General features: G+C 43.5%; 1 protein-coding gene across 9 annotated transcripts in view; it reads right to left on the reverse strand.

The window, feature by feature from the left end:
* GTF2I (general transcription factor IIi) overlaps positions 1 to 23,859 on the reverse strand; it is a 91,419-nt gene that overhangs the window by 44,669 nt on the left and 22,891 nt on the right. For 8 of the 9 annotated variants that reach the window (XM_081297922.1, XM_081297921.1, XM_081297928.1 and 5 more), the window contains exons 2-9: positions 19,865 to 19,968; positions 16,213 to 16,351; positions 12,682 to 12,816; positions 11,432 to 11,615; positions 11,240 to 11,268; positions 7,378 to 7,432; positions 7,107 to 7,150; positions 3,621 to 3,698 (exon numbers count right to left, since the gene is read on the reverse strand). In XM_081297922.1, coding sequence (XP_081154048.1) covers positions 3,621 to 3,698; positions 7,107 to 7,150; positions 7,378 to 7,432; positions 11,240 to 11,268; positions 11,432 to 11,615; positions 12,682 to 12,816; positions 16,213 to 16,351; positions 19,865 to 19,963 — 763 coding nt within the window. In that variant the 5' untranslated portion in view covers positions 19,964 to 19,968. Of the gene's footprint in view, positions 1 to 3,620; positions 3,699 to 7,106; positions 7,151 to 7,377; positions 7,433 to 11,239; positions 11,269 to 11,431; positions 11,616 to 12,681; positions 12,817 to 16,212; positions 16,352 to 19,864; positions 19,969 to 23,859 lie in introns of those variants that run through there. The other variant, XM_081297929.1, reaches the window with a different exon arrangement.

Raw genomic sequence — 23,859 nt, forward strand, 5'->3', positions numbered from 1 at the left:
GCATCATCAAGACTGCATTCTGGGCCCAAATCAAAGTTAGAGCAAGCGCATTCACACAGATGACATAACAGAAGCCCCCACGCGAGTGGCAGAACAAGATCTGAAAAATACACAAACATGTGGATGTCATTCCTAAGTGACCCACAGGACAAGGAGCAGCCACAACAAATTAGGTACTTTTAATAGGATGAAAATAATGACAAATCAAATTCTGTGGGGCAGCAGTGCCCGTCAGCCACAGAGCACTGGCCCAGTGGGCCCAAGGTCGGACCAGGCACAGGAAGGGAGTCTGCAGGGCAGCTGAAGCGGGGCTGTGAGGACAATGGTGGCATTAAAAAAAGAGTTTAATCTCTCACCTTAAAAACTAAAATAGAAACAAAATTCACCTGCAGAAGGCAAGAAATACCATCAGCAAAAGTCAAAGCTGCTCCCTAAGGAGAGAAAGAGCATTAAGGAGTTTCTCTGGGCCAAGGGCTGAGGTGACACCGTCCAGTGAGCCATGTGAGGACCGTGGAGACTTTTTTTATTTTAACCACTGAGGATGCTCTGGAGCACGTGCGTGGAGGCCAGGAGGTGACCAAACACACCACTGCACAGCCTCAGACTCACGAGACGGGAGCCACTCTAGGTGAGGGCACCACCAACACCAGGCCCGAGTTCGGCACAGAGCTGGAGCTTCACAACGCGGGGGGTAGGGGGCAACAAAGAATGTTTTGCCAAACTCTGTGACCTAAAATCCGAATGTCTGGCTGAGCACATAGTGCACATTTAAGCCCAGCTTCGGCACCTTAGCAAGACCCTGTCTCAAGAAACAGAAGGGGCTGTGGATGTGCTCAGCAGGAGGGCTCTTGCCTGGCCTGCTCAAGACCCGCAGAGTGAGCCCACGCATCAACCATGATCCCAACACTGCGTCTCGGCCAGGTGGGGCTGTTCAACATTTGCAAACTAACGCACAGGAAAAACCATCGAATCACCTCAACAGACGCAAAAGTCTGTTCACATTTAAGCTTCTTGAAAATCTTAAAATATAAATACCCGAGAACTTTCCCAGCCTGATGAAGCACCTGCGAGGAACTCAGGCGTCAAGTTGAGCCACTTGCTCCTCCAACTGCCAAGATGGGATCAAGCAGATTCCCGCCACTGCTCCCCCCCACTGCTCCAACCCCAGGAGAGGAAAAGGTAAACACACGGAAAAAAGGAGGAATAAAACTGTCCCAAGTCGCAGAGAATGCAAGTATCTACACAAGAAAATCCCTGAGATTTCACCAAAAAGATACTAAAATAAGTGAAGTTAGCCAGATCATAAGATACAAAGTATGTAAAAATAAACTGTAAGCGCATGCACTAGCAATAAATAGAAGTTAAAATAAAAATTTAAAAAGCACCCTGTATGCTAACACCAAAGCCCATGAAAAGCACACATCTTACAAACCACGTACAAGATCTGAACACTGAAAACCCCAAGTGCTGACCAAAGGCCAGGAGGAAGAGTCGGACAGCAAGACACAGAGTTACTAGGCTAGAGCCAGACCACTCCAGACTCAGCACAGTCTCCGTCAAGAGGCCCAGGGGCTCTGCCAATGAACTCACAGCTGAATGTTTTTAAATTTACATTAAAAAATAGTTGTAAAAAAGAATAATGAAGTTGGAGGATGCTTGTGACCTGATTCCAAGAACCACTGTACATCCAGAACTCGAAAGGCAACGCCACGTGACATCAGCAGAGAATGGACAAGTAGATCAGGGTAACAGAATATGCTCTAGAAACTGACAGATGCAAAAAGAATCCAAGGGGAAGACAATTTTTTCAAAAGGTGGTGCCATAAAACACGGGATGTCACTGTGCAAAAATTCACTGAAAAAATGGAAACGCACCTAAATTTAGAAATACAGAATTTTGCGAAACAGAAGAAAATCACTGTCACTTTTAGGTTAGAAAAAGATCTCTTAAATGACACTTAAGCACAATTCATTCAAGGGGAAAAATACCTCAATAAACTGGATTTCACCAATTAAACTACTTGCAAATCACATGACAAAGGGCTTCTATTCAATAACTTCATTATTTAAAAAAAAAAAAATCCAGGGCTGAGGGTGCAGATGAGTGGTAGAATGCCCCTGGGATCAATCACAAGTACCATTAAAAAAAGGAAATAAAGAAGTTGTCAGAATTCACTCAGTGTGTTGCCATGTAACTCCTAATGCCAATGGCAGTAAACTGTTCAGAACTGACTGTTAAGAACAGAATGTAAAGCGGAGGAGCACCTGCCTAGCATGTGTGAGGCTCTGGGTTCAATCCTTAGTACCATTTCAATAAAAAAAGGAAAAGAAAGAAAGAAAAACAACGACATTCACTAAGACATGATCTCCCCCTAGCCCGCATACTGGGGGCTGAACTCCAGGGTATTTTACCACTCTGAGCTTCGTTCCAGCCCTTTTTATTTTTTGAGAAAGGGTCTCCCTAAATTGCTGAGGCTGGCCTCAAACTCCTAAGCCTCCTGCCTCAGCCTCCCAAGGAGCTGGGATTTCAAGTATGCACCACAGCGCCTGCCACCATGACACAATCTAATACAGGCATACAGATATTCACATACTAAATTTATTCCGAATGCTTTATAAATGCTCCAGAACTAAGATGTATCATTTAAATAAAATACACATTAGGCAAATACAAAATAGAACCACAATGGTGAATCGTAACACACCCACTGAAAGTGACCGACACTAACAAGCACCACCCAAGTGCTGGCAAGGACGCGCAGTGACTGTGACTCCATATGCTCCTGACTAGAATGTAAAGCCCACAAAGCACTCTGGAGAAGTCTGGCACCTGCTGAAAACCTTAAAATACCTTCCAGCTACCCAGCTACCCATCCCAAGGAATCTGCTGGAGAGCAGGGAAGGCCGAGCCAAGACCTGAAGCAAAGGTTCCCAGCAGCTATACTTGTGGTGACTTCGAAGTGGAAAAACCAAATGGCCTCCCAGAGACGAAAGGATGCCAAGCCGGTCCAGGCACATGGCAGTGTGACGTTCCGCAGCGCAGTGGCATCTGACCCTACAGCACTGCCCGTGACTCCGGGGAAGGGGCAAGTCCACACTGTCCCCAGGCCAAGGAGCACCATGTGTTTTAAGATGCCATTTGTGTAAATGCTGAGAAAATATAAACTGAATGACAGAAAACATGGTGGCTGCCTGAGGACGGGAAAGGACAGATTACAGAAGGACACAACAGAAGGACAAAACTCGAGGGGTGATGGACATCTCACTAACTGGTTGCAGTGAGGTGGTTTCTGAGGAGGCTCCTCATAACACCAACAAAAAGTTCACACTTTCAATATTTTCCACACATTTTATAAATATCACTGAAAACAAACTGAGCCCTAACTTTACCACAATTTTTGCTCGTCCACTTAAGAATGTTATTAGCTATTAATTTTCCTTACAGATTATTTTACAACCCATTTTCTGGCTGTTTTATTCCTGTGATGAATTACAAGTGCATATGCCAATGAAGCACCAATCAATAAAAAAAATTTTTTTTAAGAAATTTCAGTACAAAATAAACTGTGATTTTTAACCACTAGTAACATCCAGGAAGCAGAGCTGAGCACGGGCGTTACCTTGGACGTTGTACTGATAGTAGTCAGGGTCTTCTGACTCCTCCTTGACCGTCACAGCTGCCATTTCCAGAGAAATGCCTATAAAAGCAAATGACATTCCAGGGCTAATGTCAGGGCGTCAGCCAGACTGTGCACAACACAGATATGACTCAACGATTCTGAAAGAACAAAAGGTTAAGAGATAGCAGGATAGGAAAGAAAATCAAACCGAAGTTTTAACAATTATTAATATTCTGAGAGTCTTTTCTGTAATTTTTCCCCATGAATTCTTGACTTTGAAATTGAAGAATATTGGTCCACTTACAATTGAGATACATAATTCGAAGCACATATTTAGGACCAGACCAAAGATTACATATTTCATCATTCCATTAATAGGAATGTCCAAAATAGGCAAAAGAAATCTGTTGCTAAAACCATCAAGCAAGTGTGCCAGGCCTGTGACACACACCTGTCATCCCGGAAACTCAGCGGGTCGAGGCACCAGGATCGCAGTGTCAAGGACAGCCTGGCCAATTTAGCTAGGCCCTCAGCAACTTAGTGAGACCTAGTCTCAAAATAAAGAAGACTGACAAAGGGACACGAGGAGCCACGGCAGGCAATCAGGAGCAGTCTTTTGGACGGGAACATGCACTTGCGGACCCCCAGATTTTAGCTGTGGTGACGTGTTGGAGTGCACCCAGAAGGACCTAGTCACAGGAGCGCATCCATCTTGCTCAGACTTTACTGGGTTCTCAGAGCAAATGCTGGACAAAAGGAACCATATTCAAACAGGTTCAAGCACTGAGCACTCATTCAAGAAGCCTGTCCTCCAAGGGAACGATGTCACTGCACCCTTCTCTGCTGGGCAGATCCCGTCTGGCCTGGGGAGGGGAAACTCCCAGCTCCGGTGCTGGCAACTAACCGTGTGTGTGGAACCACAGTGTAAAAGTGCCCTGCCCTGCAAAGGCATCTGCCACACAGGAACACAGCAGGGAGCTGGCAGGCCAGAGGAGAAGGGATGAAGGGATGTGGACTTTCCTCTGGCTCCGCTTCTGCTTGCTGTTTCTGTCAAGCTCACTCCTCCACACACGCCTGCAACACTGCAACAAGCAGGCCCTTCTGGTTGCAAATGCCAGGCCCAGGCCTCTAGGTTTCCACCAATACCCGGGCAATGGTCCATGAGGCCATCAGGGCTAGGGAATGGCTCACAGTGGGACACTTGTGCAGCACGCACCAGGTGTGGATGCAATCCCCAGCACCACAACAATTTAAAAAAAGGCCCCAGGTACCAGTGCCAAGAAGATACACCAACTTATAAGTCAAAATTAAAGCACAAGCCCGGCGGATGGCACACACACAATGCCGGAGCTTCAGGAGGCTAAGGCAGGAGTATAGCAAGTTCAAAGTCAGCCTCGGCAAATAAGTGAGGCTGTGTCTCAAAGTAAAAAATAAAAAGGACTGGGTGTATGGTTCAGTGGTTAGGTGCCTCTGGGTTCAATCCCAAGTACCAAAAAGGGGGAGGGGCAGAACCCAAAGGTGCACTACCACTGAGCCACATCCCCAGCCCTTTTTATATTAAGACATAGCCTTGCTAAGTTGCTGAGGCTGGCCTTGAACTTTCGATCCTTCTACCTTAGCCTCTGGAGCCACTGGGATTACAGGTGTCTGCCACACCTGGCCTGATGGAATATTAAATATGAAGTTAACTATTTAAGATATTTGTTGAGTGATCTGAAAGCAGAGTGAAAGATCCACAGGCAGGCTCTGCAATACTAGAGACTGAGAAAAAGTGACAACTGCTTCCCATCACCTGCAAGGGGTCAAACCCAGGAAGGTCACTACTGTGCTAAGACAGGAAGACTGTGCTTTATACAACTGAAGAGTCTGTGCCCACTCACACCCCATGGCAGTCTACTCAGTTTCCTTAATAAGCAAACCTCGTGCATGCACTTTGGTGCTTCCCAGATGCCACGCACGGTGCAGACCACACTGCCAGTGACGATACACTAGGTTTCTAAGTGAAAATTATATTTAAAAGTTGAAGTTGCTTGACTTTGAAATTGAAGAATATTAGCACAGACGCGGAAAAACAAAACATGGTTCCAACAAAACTGAAATCAAATCAGGAAGAGCTATCATCTTAAATAATCAAAAATGCCTTTGCCCTAGAAATGGACCAAGGCAAGAAAGCAGGTAATAATAACATGACGGAGATCAGACTTGGATCTGAAACATGAACTGCAAAACTCAACTCAAACACATGGAAAAAGCCAGAAAAGCAAAGAAGCAGCATACTTACATCTTCATTTTTCTAACATCATAAATAAAAAAAATCGAACTTTAAACCTCCATGAAAGGCAGAGCTGTGGGAGTGGAAATGCCAGCATCACAGTCCTAGAAACCCGATGGAGGGTGGGAAGGAGAAGGCATGAGCAAGATGCGTGGAGACAGAAGGTCTTTTAACAGGGAGCTGGTCCTCCACATGCAGAACCAGGAATCCACACGCTCCCTCCACAACCACCACTGATGTACAGTAGATCTCAAGACTTACATAAAAACTAAAATGATAAAACTTCATGAAGGAACAAAGCTTAAGTATTTGTGACCTCAGGCTTGGAAGCATTTTCTGCATACGGCCACAACATAAGCAATGAATGAAAGAAAAACTTGAAAAATAAATTTCATCAAAATGACACACATTTGAGCCAGGCATGGTGGCAAACAAATGTAATCCCAGCTACTTGGGAGGCTGAGGCAGGAGGATCCGCCCCAGCAACTCAATAAGAACCATCTCAAATTAAAAGCATTTGCCTAGCAACCATGAGACCTGGACGGAGTTCCATCCACATACCATAAAAATTAAAAAAAATAAATAAAATAAAAAAAAAAAAAGCTACAAAACAATACTTGCAGGGCTGGGGCTGTGGCTCAGAGGCAGAGCTCTTACTTGGCATGTGTGAGGCACTGGGTTCAATCCTCAGCACCACATATAAATAAATAAATAAAATAAAGACCTATCAACAACTAAAAAAAATTTTTTTAAATAAAGGTATTGTGTCCATTAAGAAAAAAAACCCACTGAAAGAGTATAAGCATAGTATCTTAAATTAAGCAAGTAAATACCCAAGTTTACAGATAAAAATGGTTCTTTTGCAAGTATAAAATGGGAGAACAAAGGAAAGAGAGTAAGGGTATTATATTGATTTCTACAAAAAACACTGTATAACCAGTTGACATTTTATATGCCTGTGTCACTGAAAAATAAAATTTTTATTATCAAATGGGTAACAAGCAATGAACTACCTAACTACCACTATTAACAAGTTCTTTGCAGATCTTGGTGTAACAGGACAATATCAAAAAACACTGTCACAGTTGAAAGATATTTATAGGGAATGCCCATTACACATCAAAATACAGTAATTTATCATTCAAATATAAACTTGTAAATTAAGGAACATTCATCTTTACTTTATAATTAATTCTAAAAGCACTAGTACATACCAGAATCTTCTGTGGGCTCCGTTTTCACTTTGATGGGGCCACAACTGAAAGGAGGAGGAAACGTGATCAAGCTGTGCAGTAGCGACAACCACATACACTCCTCTCGAGTGCGTTCATACTGGCACTACGATTCACAACTCCCAAGTCAAAAGAGGCATTTCCTCAAGATCCCCAGGTGACGTGACTGCATACTGAACTTTGAGCTGTTTTAATATTCTAGTGACTGCAAAAAGTACAGTAGTTTAATAACAATGACCAAATTATGCTTTACCTTCCACCTGGAGACAACAGGGACCTTTCAGCATCTGTTACCATCACACGACCACCTATGAACAGGAAAGAACTTAAATTTAGGTCTCCCAACCCTTTGAGAGGTTTTATACTTGCAACATGACTAATACTTCCAAAGGCTTTAAATACCGAATAATCTGGGGGAGGGCTGGATTAGTAAGTAGTGCAGTAACAACACAAACTGTATCTGGGCTTCCATATGAACATAGAGATGGCAGTCCTCTAACACCTTGCAACCCCAAACCACCACCACCTTTCTTTTTATAAAAACACTCCTATTTTTGTCAGTGAAGTTAATACTAAAATATACCACTTATTGAAGAGGCCAGGAAAAGCCTGTGGGTGTATAAGGAATGATGATGATGTACACTGTTATTAAGAATGGGTCTGAGGGGCTGGAGCTGGGGTAGAGCACTTGCATAGCATGCGTGAGGCACTGGGCTCAATTCTGAGCACCACATCAATAAAGAATAAAATAAAGCTACATAAACATCTGGGGAAAAAAAAGAAAAGTAGATCTGAGCCAGGTGCAGTGGCACATGCCCATAATCCCACTGGTTTGGGAGACTGAGGCAGGAGGATCATAAGTTTGAGGCCAGCCTCAGAAACTTAGCAAGGCCCTAAGCAACTTTAGAGACTGTCTCTAAATAAAAAATGCAAAAGGGCAGGAGATGTGGCTCAGTGGTTAAGCAACCACAGGTTCAATCCCAGGTACCAAAAAAAAAGTGTGGGGGGGTACTGCTCAATTTATAGCACTTGCCAACCATTACCAAGGCCCTGGATTCAATTGTCAGTACTACAAAACCAAAAAATTTTAAATCTGAATTTTAACTGAAGTATGACAATAACTCATCTTTCTCAATCTTAAGAGGTCATACAGAAAAATAGAGAGGCCAGTTAACTGCCAACCTAATAATAAAAACTGACAGCTTTCCTGCTGATACAAAGAACAAGACTTCTACTGTCACCATTATTGTTTGATGAGTCCAGCCAAGGCAATAAGTAAGAAATAAAGGCACTCAGACTGCAAAGAAGAGGTGAATTGTCTTGATGCTCATATAGCACAGTTCTCTATAGAAAGCCCAGAAATAGAGCCAGGGTCAGCTGACTTCCAACCAAGTTGCCAAGGCAACCCAGGGAGAAAGGACAGTCTTTCCACTAACTTATTCTGAAATAACTGGATACACTCAAAAAAAGACTGATTAACACCACCCCCTCATGTCACATGCACACATTAAACCAAGAGTCGACAGACTGGGGCTGGAGTGCAGCTCAAGACAAGAGTGCTTGCCTGGCACGGGTGAGGCCCCAGTTTCAATCCCCAGGCAAAGAAAAAAAGACTGATCTAAAGGTCAGTCCAAAAACCTTACAGGCAGCACATGCCTGTAATGCCAGTGGCTCAGGAGGATCAGGAGTTCAAAGCCAACCTCAGCAACTTAGCAAGGCCCTAAGCAACTCAACAAGATCCTGTCTCTAAATAAAATATAAAAAGGGCTGAGAGTGTAGCACAGTAATGGAGAGTGCCTCTGGGTTCACCACCACCACCACCACCATCACCATCACCAAATGCAAATCAAAGCCAAGATGAGATAGTACTTCACACCCATCAGAATGACCAAAATACAAAACAAGCCAGCAGGGACATGGGGAACCTGGCTACGTCCACACTTTTGGTAGAAACGTAAAATGATGAAGCCACATGGGTAAAAAGCTTGGCATTTACTTGCAAGTGAAATGCAACTTTACCCTAAGATCCAGCAGTTCCAGTCCTACAAATATCTCTACAAGAGAAATGAAGGTACATGTCCAGACTAAAACGGGCTCCAGTATGTTTATAGCAGCATCAATGCTAATAGTGTTAACAACTGGAATGTCTTTCAAACAGAGAATGGATAAATAGGAGGTTCACTACTACATTCAAGGGACAGTTGATATACTCAGTTGATATACTGCTGACTCTCAAGGTAATTAAACTCAGTTTAAAGAAAGAAAAAGCTCATCTCAAAAAGATATATGTTGAGCTGGACGTGGTGGCGCCCGCCTGTAATCCCAGTGGCTCAAGAGATTAAGGCTGGAAGATGGTGAGTTCAAAACCAGCCTCAGCAAAAGCAAAGTGCTAAGCAGCTCAGTGAGACACTGTCTCTAAATAAAATACAAAATAGTGCTGGGGGTGGGGCTCAGTGTTGAGAGAGCCTGGGTTCAATCCTCAGTACCCCCCCAACACCCCCAAAAAAAGGATATACGTTGATATTGCACAGCCATTCTACTCACGCACACTCTGAGCCCTAGCCCTTTCTATTTTTTTAAAGACGGGGTTTCACTTAGTCACCCAGGCCTCGGCCTCCTGAGGAGCTGGAATTACAGGTGTGAACGCCCCACCTAGTGTGCACTGTCTTTGTTTTCCTTTTCTTGGGGTGTTAGGGCCTCACACATGGTAGCCAAGCACTGGTCGGTCACTGAGCAACATCCCCATCCCTGTTTTAAAATTTTAAAGACTGCAAACTAACACCATGGAATTCTACATTTGAAATGACTGAGTTTCCAACTACACCTTAATAAAGATAACAGACACAGTAGTACACACCCATAACTCCAGCTACTGGAGAGGCTGAGGTAAGAGGATCATAAGTTCAAGGCTAGCCTGGGCAATTCAGCAAGACCTTGTCTCAAAGTAACAAACACTAAGAGCTGTAGATGGAACTCGGTGGTCAGGTGCCACCAGGTTCAATCCCTAGTACTGCGAAATTAATCATTTTTTCACCATTATAAAAATATTTTAAAAGATCGTATAACAGAGAACAAAATACATGTGTGAGTGTGTACACACATGACTCTTTCTTTGCATTCTGTTAGAGCTTTCCAGTGATACTGGTTATCTTTTTTTTTTTTTAATATCTTTATTTTATTTTTATGTGGTGCTGAGAATCGAACCCAGTGCCTCATGCATACTAGGCGAGCGTGCTACCACCTGAGCCACATCCCCAGCCCCAGGTTATCTAACTTTTGAAAAGTCTCAAATAACTGGCCCCACAGCCCACGCCTATAATCCCAGAAACTCAGGAAGCTGAGGAAAGAGGATTCTCTCTTCAAAGGCAATGGCCACATGCTCCTAAAGGAAGTCCTGCTGGACTCCTCCTTGTTCTCCCGGGCACATCTTCCGGCTCTCACTGAAGCCCTTGCTGAATTGTGAGGGATCCTGCCTCTGCTATGCTCCTCTAGACCGGCACCTGGTGGGGATGTTATTTCTCACCACAATTGTCACCTACCTGGATGTGTCCCTCCAGCAGATGACAAGCACTCAAAAGTTGTTTTTTTCTTTTTTTTTTTAATTTTCTTTTTAGATGTTGATGGATCTTTATTTTTTTCATTTATTTATATGTGGTGCCAAGAATCGAACCCAGTGCCTCACACATGCTAGGCAAGTGCACTAACACTGAGCTACAACCCAATCCCAAGCACTCAAAAGCTTTAATGCTGTACGCAATTGTGTCTTCCTTGCCGTCCAATTCGGTGCCCAGTGATGCATTGCCATTTCAATGAACATAAGGTAAATTTAAGTCCCACTCACATTCCGAGCAAGAGGAACAGATCCAGTAGACGATCTTACCCACTGCCAACATAAAACCTGGGTCCAGCACAGAGCAATGAGCAGAAAATAAAAAACTAGCCTCTACTTTTTCAGCTCATGAATCTTTCACTATTTACTCAGAAGACACCACTCCCAAGTGTCCTAAACCACAGCCTCAAAGAGAATAAGGGAGAAAGCATCATGATGTATCAAGATCTGGCAAAGGGGACCTAGAGACCCAGTCGACTGTCGTGTGAACCAAGCAGTCACTTACCCAGGTGTTTCCTTGGCTCTAGGAAGGGTCTGCATTAGAACAAAACACAAACCATGTATAAGCACACAAGAGGCTTATAAAGCACAAATATAGACATCTGCAGTAAAAAATTTAAAAACTATTAAAATGAAGTGAATATTCAACTTTATGTGAATAAACTGTTGATGGGCCAGAAGGAGGAAAGCACATCACCTCTTGATGATAAAGGAAATCCCTGCTTTGTTCTCCAAAATCCATTTCAGGGTTGCAAGGTCATAATTTTCAGGGTGTTTGAAGGCGACTCCCTCTGGAAGGCCCTGCACTACCACAGCCGACTGGTCTCTAAGCATTTTCTCATACGGGACAGGCACCACCGTGGATTTGCCTAAGGCTTTCCCTGAGGAAGGAGTAAAGAAAATAAACATCATTAAATGACTAAGAGTAAGAAACTATCAAAAGCTTATCACCAGGGGCGGGAACTGGGTTCCATTCTCAGCACCACTTTGAAATACTACAGGGTCTTAGTCCTGTTAGTTTTAAATATGATACAGATTCCAAAGGGTCGAAATTTAACCCTAAAATTTACACAAAAGGAGAGCAAAAATGACTGATCTCTTGCAATATCTGTCATATAAGATGGTCCGTGCTGGTTTAACACATTCTGGTCATATGTAACTCAGTTTCAGGACATAAAAACCTGACAAATCCAACTATTTCCATAAGATAACTTGAAAAATTTCAGCTAATATTCTGAACACTTAAGTAGGTAAATAAAACTTTGGCCCCGAGAAGGTGTATCTGTCAGCCTGTCTATGCTGACCGGTGATGAGTCCCAGACTGAAGACTCAATCTGCAGCAGCTTTTACCGACACGCCCCCCCCACCTTTGACTATTTCCTTTGACAGGCTTTGCAGAACACATGATTAACAGAAGGCGATTTTGCAGGAAATTGGGGAGATCAGCATTACTGACAAAAAGGAACAACTCTAAAAGCTACACTTGATTCTGGGTTCCTTGAAAATGGAAACAGAGGTTCCAGTGGCCTGGGAGGCAGAGGCAGAAAGATCACAAGTTCAAAGCCAGCCTCAGCAACTTAGTGGGGCCCTGAGTAACTTAGCAAGACCCTTTCTCAAAATAAAAAGTAAAAACAAGGCTGGGGATGTGACTCAGTGGGTAAGTGCCCCTGGGTCCAACCCCCAGTACCAAAAAGAAAATGGAGAGCTGAGATGTGACTCAGCGGTACGTATGGCACCACCCTGGCATGCCCAGTCTGTCCCCAGTGCTGCACACCCAAGGAAATGGAGATGCAAAGAAATGCTCTTTCTACTATCACCCCGTATCTGAGAATCAACCTGCTCAATCTATAAGAATGTGTGCAAGAAATGCTGAGCCAAGGACATCATCTACCATTTAGAAAACTCCCACATGATGTATCTTTCAAAATCAAGGGGCATGGCTTTTACCATAGCAAAAGCAGAAATAGTCCTCAACTGTTTTCCTGAGCGTCTCGATCTCTACGGCGTCCACACTCATCCGGCTGGCCTGAGGTGTGGACTTCATCTTATGCATCTCGGCTGCCTTTTCTTCTTCTTCAACACCTGGAAAACAATGGGCAACGTGAAGGCCATGACTCTCATCCCACTATCTGGCTGCTAGTAGGAATATTTTTCCTGTATTCTAACATTTACGATGAAGACAAGGATAAAGAGGAAACGTTTAAAATAAAAACCTAGAAGACTTGCATGAAATTCATATGAAATGGCAAACAACTCTGATGTAAGCGTAAACTAAAAATACTACACATTAGCTACTAGCGGTTTAAACAAAAAAGATAAATAATTTATTAGTTAAAAAAATCTAAATCATCCCAAAAAAATTCTAGATGTGCAAAGTCAAACTCAAGTCCACTAGATACCGTGGCACTGAGGATGTGGCAGGCAAGACCAGGGTGTGTGGTGAGCGCCAGGACAGCAGGTCTCAGAGACACGGGCTGGTGCCCAGTGGGGGAGACAGGCCTGCCAGCACGCACCCCAGCTCCAGCCTTCAGCTGCAGCGAGAGCACCTCCTCAAGAGGTCTAGATTCCACTCCATGTTGAAATAATACTTTAGATAGTAAAATTACATTTTAAAAAATCACAAAAATGTGGGGCTGTGTGGCTCAGTGGTAGAGCACTTGCCTAGAATGTATGAGGCAGTGGGTTTGATCCTTGGCCACATAAAAATAAATAAAATAAAGGTATTGTGTCCATCTATAACTAAAAAATTGGTTTAAAAAATCACTAAAATGAATTTCAGTTCTTAATTTTAATGTCATCCCTAGAAAACTAAAATTATGTGACATATTTATTTGGACATCACTTCTCTAAATACTAGGAAAGGGACTCAACTCTCCTGAAGAATTTCTAACACTGACTCCTTGTCCTATTTATTAGGTTTCAGAAGACCTCAGTTGCACCTTATCTGCAAAACCCAGTTACGAAAACAAACGCAGACTCCTGGTGTTCCACTCCTCACCTTTCTAAGGGCACGGAAGTGTACCCAAACCACCACTCCAGTTCTCATTTTCAATACAGTGTTTAATAAATGACATGAATACATCACGCTTCGTGTAAGACAGGCTTGGTGTGAGGGGATTTTGCCCAGTGGTATGGCCTGGGCAAGCTAAGTGCCCCAGGCATATCTAAGGCAGGCTGGACTAATTGGGTGTGTAGTGAGTATTAGACACAGTTTGGACTTAACAATACATTCAATTTATGATGGGATTAATGGGACATAACTCCATCCTAAATTGAAAAAGACCGCCTGCATTAGGAACTTAAGAATGACATCCAAAGAAAATTCGCCAGAAAATACTGGGGAAGGGCAGGGGTTAGATCATGGGTGTATTGGGGCATACCTGTAACCCCAGGCAGGAAGATCAAGTTCAAGGTCAGCCTTGAAAAGTTAGCAAGACCCTAAGCAACTTAATGAGACTGTCTCAAAAAAAAAAAAAAAAAAAGAAGAAGTATAATGATGTCACTGGGAAACAAAGCGGAGGGTCATCTACTTCAGAACATTCAAAAAAGCATGATAGCATCCTGTCTCTTTACTCTGGGGAGCAATCAGGAGGTGAAGACAGTCCTGAGTCCTTATCATCCTCTGATCTGGAGTCAGGAAATGAGAGGGAGGGGACCAAAGATGTCCAGGATGTCCTCAGTGGTGCGATCACCAAAGGGCTGCAGATAACCCTAATCCTCAGCTAGCCCCTGAAGCACCGTCCGAATAAGGATGTATGCGGAAGAGAGTACATGCACAGCAGCAGTGAGATCAGAGCACTCATGGGCAGACGGCAGCTGAGGAGCACCAATCAAAACAGCATCATCAGTACAAACTTAAATAGATAAATAAAATCAAGTCCTTAATGTTTCTCAAAATATAAAAAATATTGACAATTTTTTTAAAATAAATCACTACTGCCAGGCGCAGTGACGCACGCCTATAATCCTAGCAGCTCAGGAGGCTGAGGCAAGAAGATCTTGAGTTCAAAGCCAGTATCAGCAAAAACGAGGTGCTAATAAGCAACTCAGCAAGACCCTGTCTCTAAATAAAACACTAAATAGGGCTAGGGATGTGGCTCAGTGGTCTACTGCCCTGAGTTCAATCCCTGGTGTCAAAAATAGATAGATCAGAATTACAACTGGGAGTGAAAATACATACAGTGGTGGGCTGTATGCTTTCCCCCCTAGGGCTTGCCAGGGTTCAAACCCAGGGCCTTACGCGTGCCAGGGGAAAGCTCTACCACTGAGTCTCATCCCCAGCCCTAGACACATCTTTCTTGGGGGGAGGGGGTGATATGAGAGATTGAACCCAGGGCCTCCCACATACCAGGCAAGTGTTCCATTCCACCACTGGGCTACACTCCTTGGACTTTTGAAAAGGATTAAAAATGCAATTGAGCACCTAAGTTAACGAATTAAACCTATTTGTATTCATTCCTGATCTTCCACAGGTGTTGTGGATTGGATCTCAGAGCCTGTGCTTGGCTGTGAGCACTCCCTCCTTTCCTCTCCTCCTGTGTTTAAGACACACTGTCACGCCGAGTGGGTGCAGGCTGAACACTAATACAACACTCACGCTGTGCAAGTGTGCGAGGATTAACACCTCTGACAACTTTTGCTACTGTTCTCACTCCACGGTCAAACAAGCTCCCTGAGGCCCCTGAAGGAAAGACGACAAACTCCATGAAGACACAGTCAGGAGCGCCCACCAGGGGACGTGGGCAGTGTGGGGAGCCCGGCTTCACTCTGCTCCACGCTCAGGCTCAGCTCCATTGAGACATTTGTTTCCCACACACCAGGCATTTACCACAGCAGGAAGGGCCAAAGGAAGGCCACATCTTGGCACAGGCCTGAACCTCAGAGCTGAGCAGAACAAGCCCCTTACGCTGAGCGGTGGCTGAGCAGCAGAGCTCACCAGGAACCAGCCAGGCCCTGGGTCTAGGGAGTAGGGCGAGGAGGGAGGAAGGGAGGACCTGCTTATCTGAATAAGACTTAACGGCCAGGGTCGTGGCTCAGTGGCAGAGCACTTGCCTAGCATGAATCAAGTACTGGGTCCGATCCTCAGCACCACATAAATATAAAATAAAGGTATTGTGTCCCCCCCCCAAAACTCAAAAAAAAAAAAAAACCCACTAAAAAAAAAAAAAAAAGACTTAACCAATTCAGAACTTCACCTTCTTTCTAATGTGTTCTCACAATCCAGAGTAATGCCTCACTAGGAACATAGTACATCAAACAATTACCATTTTTCTTAAACTCTTCAGTATTTGCACCATTACCATGTCAGTGATTCAATTTGAGCATCTTGAAATGTTTCCATAAACATGTCAGGAAGGTTTTGTTTTTGGTTTTGCTTTTTTAGTATGAATCTCTTTCTGCATTAGAAAGAAAATATGATGTCTTACCTATATTTAAAATTTACAAGATACTAAAGAAAAAAAAAAAGACATTGCTTACAGTATTTTACAAAATCTTTCTGGAAATCCTTTCTGGAGTTGACGAAAGCACGACCCCTCTCGGTTCCGACCACAAACACGTCTGTCTCGTATACCGCGATGCAGGCCACTTCCGCCTTGGACTTGGCCAGTTCCTTACACTGCAACACAAGCAGCGAACGCTGTACGTCAAGAGCTGTTGGAGCACAGTGTCTGCAGGCTGGACACAAGGACCTCGTGCTAGAAACTGTCCTCTGCCCTGTGAGGGGGATGGCACCCAGGGTACCCTATCACTGACCTACAATTCCCAGGTTTCTTTTCTATTTTTCATATTGAGACAGGACCTTGCCAAGTTGCCCAGGCTGGCCTTGACCTTGCAATCCTCCTGCCTCAGCCTCACGTGTTGCTGGGATTACAGGTGCCACCACAACCATCTTAAAAACTCTTAATGCATAATCGGGACTCAGGGAAATTCCTCTCTAAAATCACATACAGAAGTGTCTCCATTTTAATGTACCTATCTTTGTAGGTAATTTTCATAACTAGTTCCAAGCAGAAGAAAACACAAGAATTTTTAAGGAAAAAAGCAGAAATATTCTGCAAACTGCTATAGATGAGATCCTTTAAAAAAGAGATTTGCATACATTCTTGCTGGGGAATTCTCTCCATCACATCTGAGAGGTACAGGAGAGGCAGGAGTGGGTAGAGCTATGAAGGAATAGCCCTGGAGGAGTTTGGGAGCTGGGGTATCCTATCAAGGCAAGGGCTGAGATGAGCAAGGGGACTCTAAAGCTAAATGCAACTGTGAGAATTTAATGACATCAGCCCTGAAATAGGAAGCCAGGGGTTCTAAATCCCACCCCATTAACACGCACTACAGAATTTCACCTCCAGAAATTTTTAGGAGTGCATACGCAACTGAAACCACAGCGAGGTGGGTATGCTACCTACTAACTTCATATGCACCCTTTATACGCAGGGTCTGGTGGTGGTACCTGTGATCATGGCAATTTGGGAGGCTGAAGCAAGAGACTCTCTTGACTTGAGCCCAGGAGTTCAAGGCCAGCCTGGACAACACAGCAACATCCGTCTCAAAAAACACACAAAAAAGCCCATTTTACAGATGTATCATGATTCATTTAGTGCTAACATTACTGAAAAGGCAGCTAGATTCCATTTTCTCTCCTAAAAATAATACTGCAATAATAATCTGGTAAGAAAACATTCATATGCAACTTGAAAAATTTTCTCAAGAATCAGTGCCACTGCTGGGCATGGTGGCCCACACCTGTCATCCTGTTGGCTGGGAGGCTGAGGAAGAAGGATCATGAGTTCAAAACCAGCCTCAGCAAAAGCAAGGCACTAGAAAACTCTGTGAGACCCCGTCTCTAAATAAAACACAAAATAGGGCTGGGGATGTAGCTCAGTGGTAATGTGTCCAAGTCCAATCCCTGGTACCAAAAAAAAGAATCAGTGGCATGAAAGAGAGCAAGAACTAACACTGGAAGCATAAACACTGTCAGGATTCTTACCATCTACTGAAATCTGCTTTCTAAGAAGGTTCACCTCATTCTACCAAATGCCAGTGTGCAACTATGCTAAAAATCCTAATATCATAACCAATACTCCTCTGGTTGGTAATAAAACTAATGAGTATTGTGGTCTAATTTTCTACAAACTATCATATCCTTTCTTTGCCCATCTTTCTACAGTATCAGGATTTCAAAATTTGTCTTAGAGTAATTATTTTTCAGTCTAGAATTTACCTTGGAACATGATGATTCCATAAACTGAAGCTTTTTTCCCTAATAGCTTATTGTTTCAGTATCATTTATTAAAAACTAGCTTTCTTCTGTTTTTGGTTTATACAATAATTAATCTCTAATTTTCTAAGTGGAAGTAATTTCTACATAATACTTAGTTCAGCCAGGTGCAGTGGCACACACCTATAATCCCGGCAGCTGAAGAGGCTGAAGCAGGAGGATTGCCAAATTCAAAGCCAGCCTCAGCAATTTAGCAACACCCTAAGCAACTTAGTGAGCCCAGGTCTCAAAAGTTAAAAAAAAAAAAAAAAAGGCTGGGAATATGGCTCAGTGGTAAAGTGTCCCTGGGTTCAATCCTTACTACCACTACCCCTGAAAAAAAGAACTTACTAAAACAGCTGGGTATAAAGAACTGAGTACTTTAGCTGGAGGGGTAGTTTAAGGGAACTGATGAAGGGTTAAAATCCAGAAAGAAACCTTACCACAAAGAAGAAGAAAAAAAATTGGGGAGTGATGTTCATGAAGTTACAGCATATGACCATTCATCATTCTTACTTTTCTTCAAGAGGTAACTTTAATTTTTTCCTTGTGGTGCTGGGGATCAGTCCTAGGGCATCGCCCATGCTAGGTGAGTACTCTACCACTAAAATACACCTCCAACCAGAATGGGCTAGGGATCTGTCCAGTGGTAAAGTGCTTGCCTAGCACACATGAGGCCCTGCGTTTAATGCCATACACATACACACACCAAAAAAAAAAAAAAAAAAAAAAAAAAAAAAACACAGTAAAGGAAGAAAACAATGCCCTAATGGAAAACAAAAGAGAAATCTACCAGCAGGAGGCAATGGCGCAGCCTATAATCACAACAGCTCAGGAAGCTGAGGCAGTAGAATCACAAGTTCAAAGGCAGCCTTAGCAACTTAGTGAGACCCTAAGCAACTCAGCAAGACCCTGTCCCTAAATAACATATTTAAAAAGGGGCTGGGATGTGGCTCAGTGGTTAAGCACCCCTGAGTTCAATCCCCAGTACCAAAAAAAAAAAAAAAACATGATACACCAACACTATCAACTGAGCCCTGTGAGGTATCTGGTGGTGGTCAGCCACTTAAAACAGGGAAAATGCACAACTTCTTCCAGCTTGGAATATTTCATTCTAGTTTGTCAGAAATACCCAAGTCTGATGTTTTTTGAATCAAATATTTTATCTCCAGCTATAAGCCTATAAAAACATAATAAACAAACTGTACATGTATATCTACTGTCCTAGAAATATAAAAACCCAGCAAGAATATAAAATTTCATTATAATTGTGTGTGGTAGAAAAAAAAACCTGAGTAAAGAGTTAACACATGAGCTGGGAATGTGGCTCAGTGGTACAGTGTTTGCCTAGCATGCATGAGGCCCTGGGTTTAATCCCCACATCACCACCACTACCACCACCACCACCCTAAAAAAAAAAAAAAAAAAAAAACAGCACACAGTACAAAATTTAATAGACAGTGGCAGAACAGAAACAACTGTGTAAATGCATAATAACCAAGATGATGAGACAGAGAAGAGCTACGGGCCTTATGGCCCAAGATCCGAGTGACCCACACAGAGGTGCAATGAAACACCAGCAGCACACGCCATGACTTATTTGGAACAATTTCAAATATTATGAATAAATTCAAAGTTAACACTTGCAAAACAATGGATTGTCCACAAAAACTGGCAATAAATGTAAACAATTAAATATTCAAGGTCATTCTAAAGTTCGGTAATAAAATGTGGTTTCAAAAGCTTAAATTTATAACAAGTAAAAAAAAACTATTCTTTTTAAAATCAAATTTAATGTTTTATAGAAAACAAATCCACCTTATCCAACAGACCAATCCTATCCAACTATGGCAGAACCACAGACCACCTCACCATGGACTCGAGGGCAGACATGAGGAAGGTCACCACCATCCTGCTCTCCGAAGACTCCTCATCTTCAATGGGCAGGGTAGACATCGCTACCTGGGCCATGATCCCTGTGCAAAAGAAGCAACATGGACGTGAGTGACAGAAACCAGGGTCTCAGCACACTTCAGAGCCGTGAGGTGGCCACCGATTGCTTAGTTTCCCTTCTTCGGTCATCTACTTTCCCCAAAGCTTTTACCTCAGAGAGACCCTTCCTCTTCACATCCCATCTACCATTAATTATTTCCATGAACTCAGCTTGGCATCCCACCCAGACTAAATCCAGAGGACACCCAGCTGGGCTGGGGTGCAGCTCAGTGACAGGCAGAGCACCTGCCTCCATGTGCAAGACTCTGCGTTCAATCCCCCAGGACCAACAAAATTTTTAAATATCAAAGTGCATAAATGCACTCTACTGTCACGTATAACTAATTAAAACAAACAAACAAAAACAAACAAACAAACAAAAAAGAAGGTGCTCAGAACTGGTTAAAATTCTCCCAGTGGGAGAAAAAAGAGGAGGTGAAACTTCCCACATGGGGACACTCTACCAGGATCCAAACAGCAAGAGACACAAAGTTCTGTCCTGCCCTCCCCTCCTGCAGTGCACAGGAGTGGGTGAAGTGGCTAGTTTAGTGAAATTTTTACTAGAAAAAGAAAGAATCCACAGGGCCTCAGGGAACTCTAAGTGTCTTCTACCATAAAGATTATTTTTCTCATTAGGAAACATTTTCTGATACTTTTAAGAAAGAGGAGAGGGGGAGAGAGGGGGGGGGAATTTTTTTTAATATTTATTTTTCAGTTCTCGGCAGACACAACATCTTTGTTTGTATGTGGTGCTGAGATCGAACCCGGGCCGCACACATGCCAGGCGAGCGCGCTACCACTTGAGCCACATCCCCAGCCCCTGATACTTTTATATTAGCAAAAATCCTCTGATAAATGTCAAACACCATAAACACAACATATTAAAAAAAATTAACTGTTGCAAAGACATGCAGGAATGGGAACCTTCATGCATCTTGCTTGCAATGTAAAGGGTGCATAGCTGCTGGGGAAACAATTTAGCAGTTCCTACAAAGATGGAGAGGATCATCACATCATCCAGCAACTTCACTTCTGGATACACACACAAGAACTGAACACCGAGGCTCCAGCACCTACATGCACCTATGTTCACAGCAGCATTTTCACAACCATCAGAAGGTGAAACAACCCAGAAGTCCATCCAGAGATGAATAAACAAATGTGCCGTGTGCAGATATGGAGCACTACTCTCAGCCTTCAAAAGGCAGTCTGACACAGCCTTCCACACAGTAAGTCCTGGGAGCGCTGCACTAGTGAGTAGATTAAGTCAGACACAGGACAGCTTCTATATGTGTGGTGACTGGAAGACTCAAATTCAAAGAACGGTGGGTAGGGGGTTAGCTGGGCGCAGTGGCGAACACCTGTGATCCCAGTGGCTCAGGAGGCAGAAGCAGAGAAAATGGCGAGTTCAAAGCCAGCCTCAGCAATGGTGAGACACTAAGCAGCTCAGTGAGACCCTGCCTCTAAATAAAATACAAAATAGGGCTGGGATGCGGCTCAAGTGGTCAAGTACCCCTGAGTTCAATTCCCCGTAACCCACTCCAAAACAATGGTGGGTGCCAGCAGGTGAAAGAGGCAGTAAAGGGGAGTTATTGATTAACAGGGGCAGAGGACAGTCGGGAATGATGAAAAGCTTTTTTTTTTTTTTTTTTTTTTAAATGTGGTGCTGAGGATGGAACCAGCGCTCTGCACATGTTGGGAGAGTGCTCTACCACTGAGCCCCAGCCCAGCCCCATGAAAAGATTCTGAGATAAGACAGTGGTGACAGCTCCCTAGCAACATGAATACACTCAATGCCAGTGAACTATACGATCACTAATAGTGAACACACAAACTTTTACAATATGTATATTTAACCAAAGTAAAATTAAAAACCTACATAAACACACTCAAAGGCAAAATCTGAAACAATTTTTAAAATCTGGTTTCCTATAAATAGTATGTAAATTAGACGCTTGTTAAAACTATTTCTTGCAATTTAATTAAATTAACCAATTTTCCAGATCAAGTAATAAAATAAAACAATATACAAGGATGATGGAAAAACTAAAAGACTAGAAACATAATGGGAATCTAAAAACATTTCTGCATGTACATTAGCTCACTGGAAACTCCTGAATATCTGACACCAAACCTCAATATTCAGAGGACCCTGACAAGCACTGGCAGAGCTGGGAGCGGGCATACACCTTGGCCTAAAAACATGTCAAACATCCCACGAGGACGAACTGTTTCCATGAAGTCTGCAATCCAGATTTAACACCTGTTACCAAAAGACGCAACTGTCAAGCCAGGCTTTAGGCCTCAACAAATAATGAAGAATACATACTTAGGAAATACATCTTTAAAATAAAAATCAGGTGCAGTGACACACACCTATAATCCCAGTGACCTCGGAGGCTGAAACAGGAGGATCTCAAGTTCAAGGATAGCTTTGAATGCATAACAAGACCCTGTCTTTTGAGAAAAAATTAAAACTGCGGGTGTACCTCAGCAGTGGAGTCCCAGTAGGTTCAATCCCCAGTATAACAAATAAACAAATAAAAATCAACTGATACTTATTCCCCCATATCTGTGGACAAATAGAAGTAATTTTGTTTCTCAAAACAAGATTCTGCTTTCTGGAAATGGGTGCACTGGATGACTAGAAAGAATCAGACAATGCTTCAGACAGGCAAGTGCTGGATCCCGGAAAGCCGCTTTCTTTTCTCTTGGATAAGGAAGCCTCAGTGAGTTGTATTAAAATATGGTTTAGTCAAAACAGACAACAAAGGCCTATTACTTTTCAATAAGACACTTATTAGAATATACTGTCATTATTTCTGAAAACACATATTTATTCATATTCTCACTTTTCCTTTAATTTCCCAGCAAGAGAAAAGAGAGATGTGTTCCCATTTTACAAATGCAGTGATTCTCCAAGTCACAGAGCCACTACCAAAGTCAACACATGAAACCAGACAACTTTCTGCCGACTGTTGTCTCCCTTCTCTCAGGGCACACACAGGCAGTCCAGCTCCATCACTGGAACTCCTGGGGCCAGATGGCCAAGTCACAGCAAGAAAGAAAGCACCTTGGAGGTGCCAGCTCAGTGGGGACAGGGGAGGCGGCCTGTTGCTCAGAGCTGTCCACTCTCCTCATGGTGCACCGGGTGACAACAGAATCTCACTGGGCTGCTCTTGGCCAATCCCAAGAGGCCACCTCCCTGGAGAGGGCTCAGTTGGGACGATGCATGGAGCACTGGCAGCTAACTATATTTCCCCTCCCTCTTTCCCAGAATCTGCCAGCCAGGACACCCCAGAGGGCACAGCAGGCAAGCACAATGCTCTGGTCCTCCCAGGACCAAAGCCATAGAGCTGGTTCTGAGCTCACCACACCACCAGCTGCAGCTCAACCGCAGGGGCTGCGCTCACTGCCTCTTGTGTAGACAAATACCTGATCGAGCACTTACCAGGAAAGTTCCTTTCACCTCTCACCTTTTACGAATGTTCTCTCGACTTCACATACAAGAGGAAAGCCTCATGGTGGCACACACATCTGTAAGATCATAAGTTTGAGGCCAGGGGCTGGGGATGTGGCTCAAGCGGTGGTGCGCTCGCCTGGCATGCGTGCAGCCTGGGTTCGATTCTCAGCGCCACATACAAACAAGGATGTTGTGTCCACCGACAACTAAAAAATAAATATTAAAAATTCTCTCTCTCTCTAAAAAAAATTAACAAAATAAGTTTGAGGCCAGCCTGGGCAACTTGGAAAGATGCCGTCTCAAAACAAAAAGGACTGGGGTATGGCTCAGTGGCACAGTGTCTGCCCAGCAGGCACAAGGCCTGGGCTCCATCCCTAGCACAGCAAAGGACAGGAAAGGTCTGGGCTGGGAA

This window comes from Spermophilus citellus (genome assembly GCF_964194105.1).
Source record: "Spermophilus citellus genome assembly, chromosome: 6".
NCBI classification, from domain to species: Eukaryota; Metazoa; Chordata; class Mammalia; order Rodentia; family Sciuridae; genus Spermophilus; species Spermophilus citellus.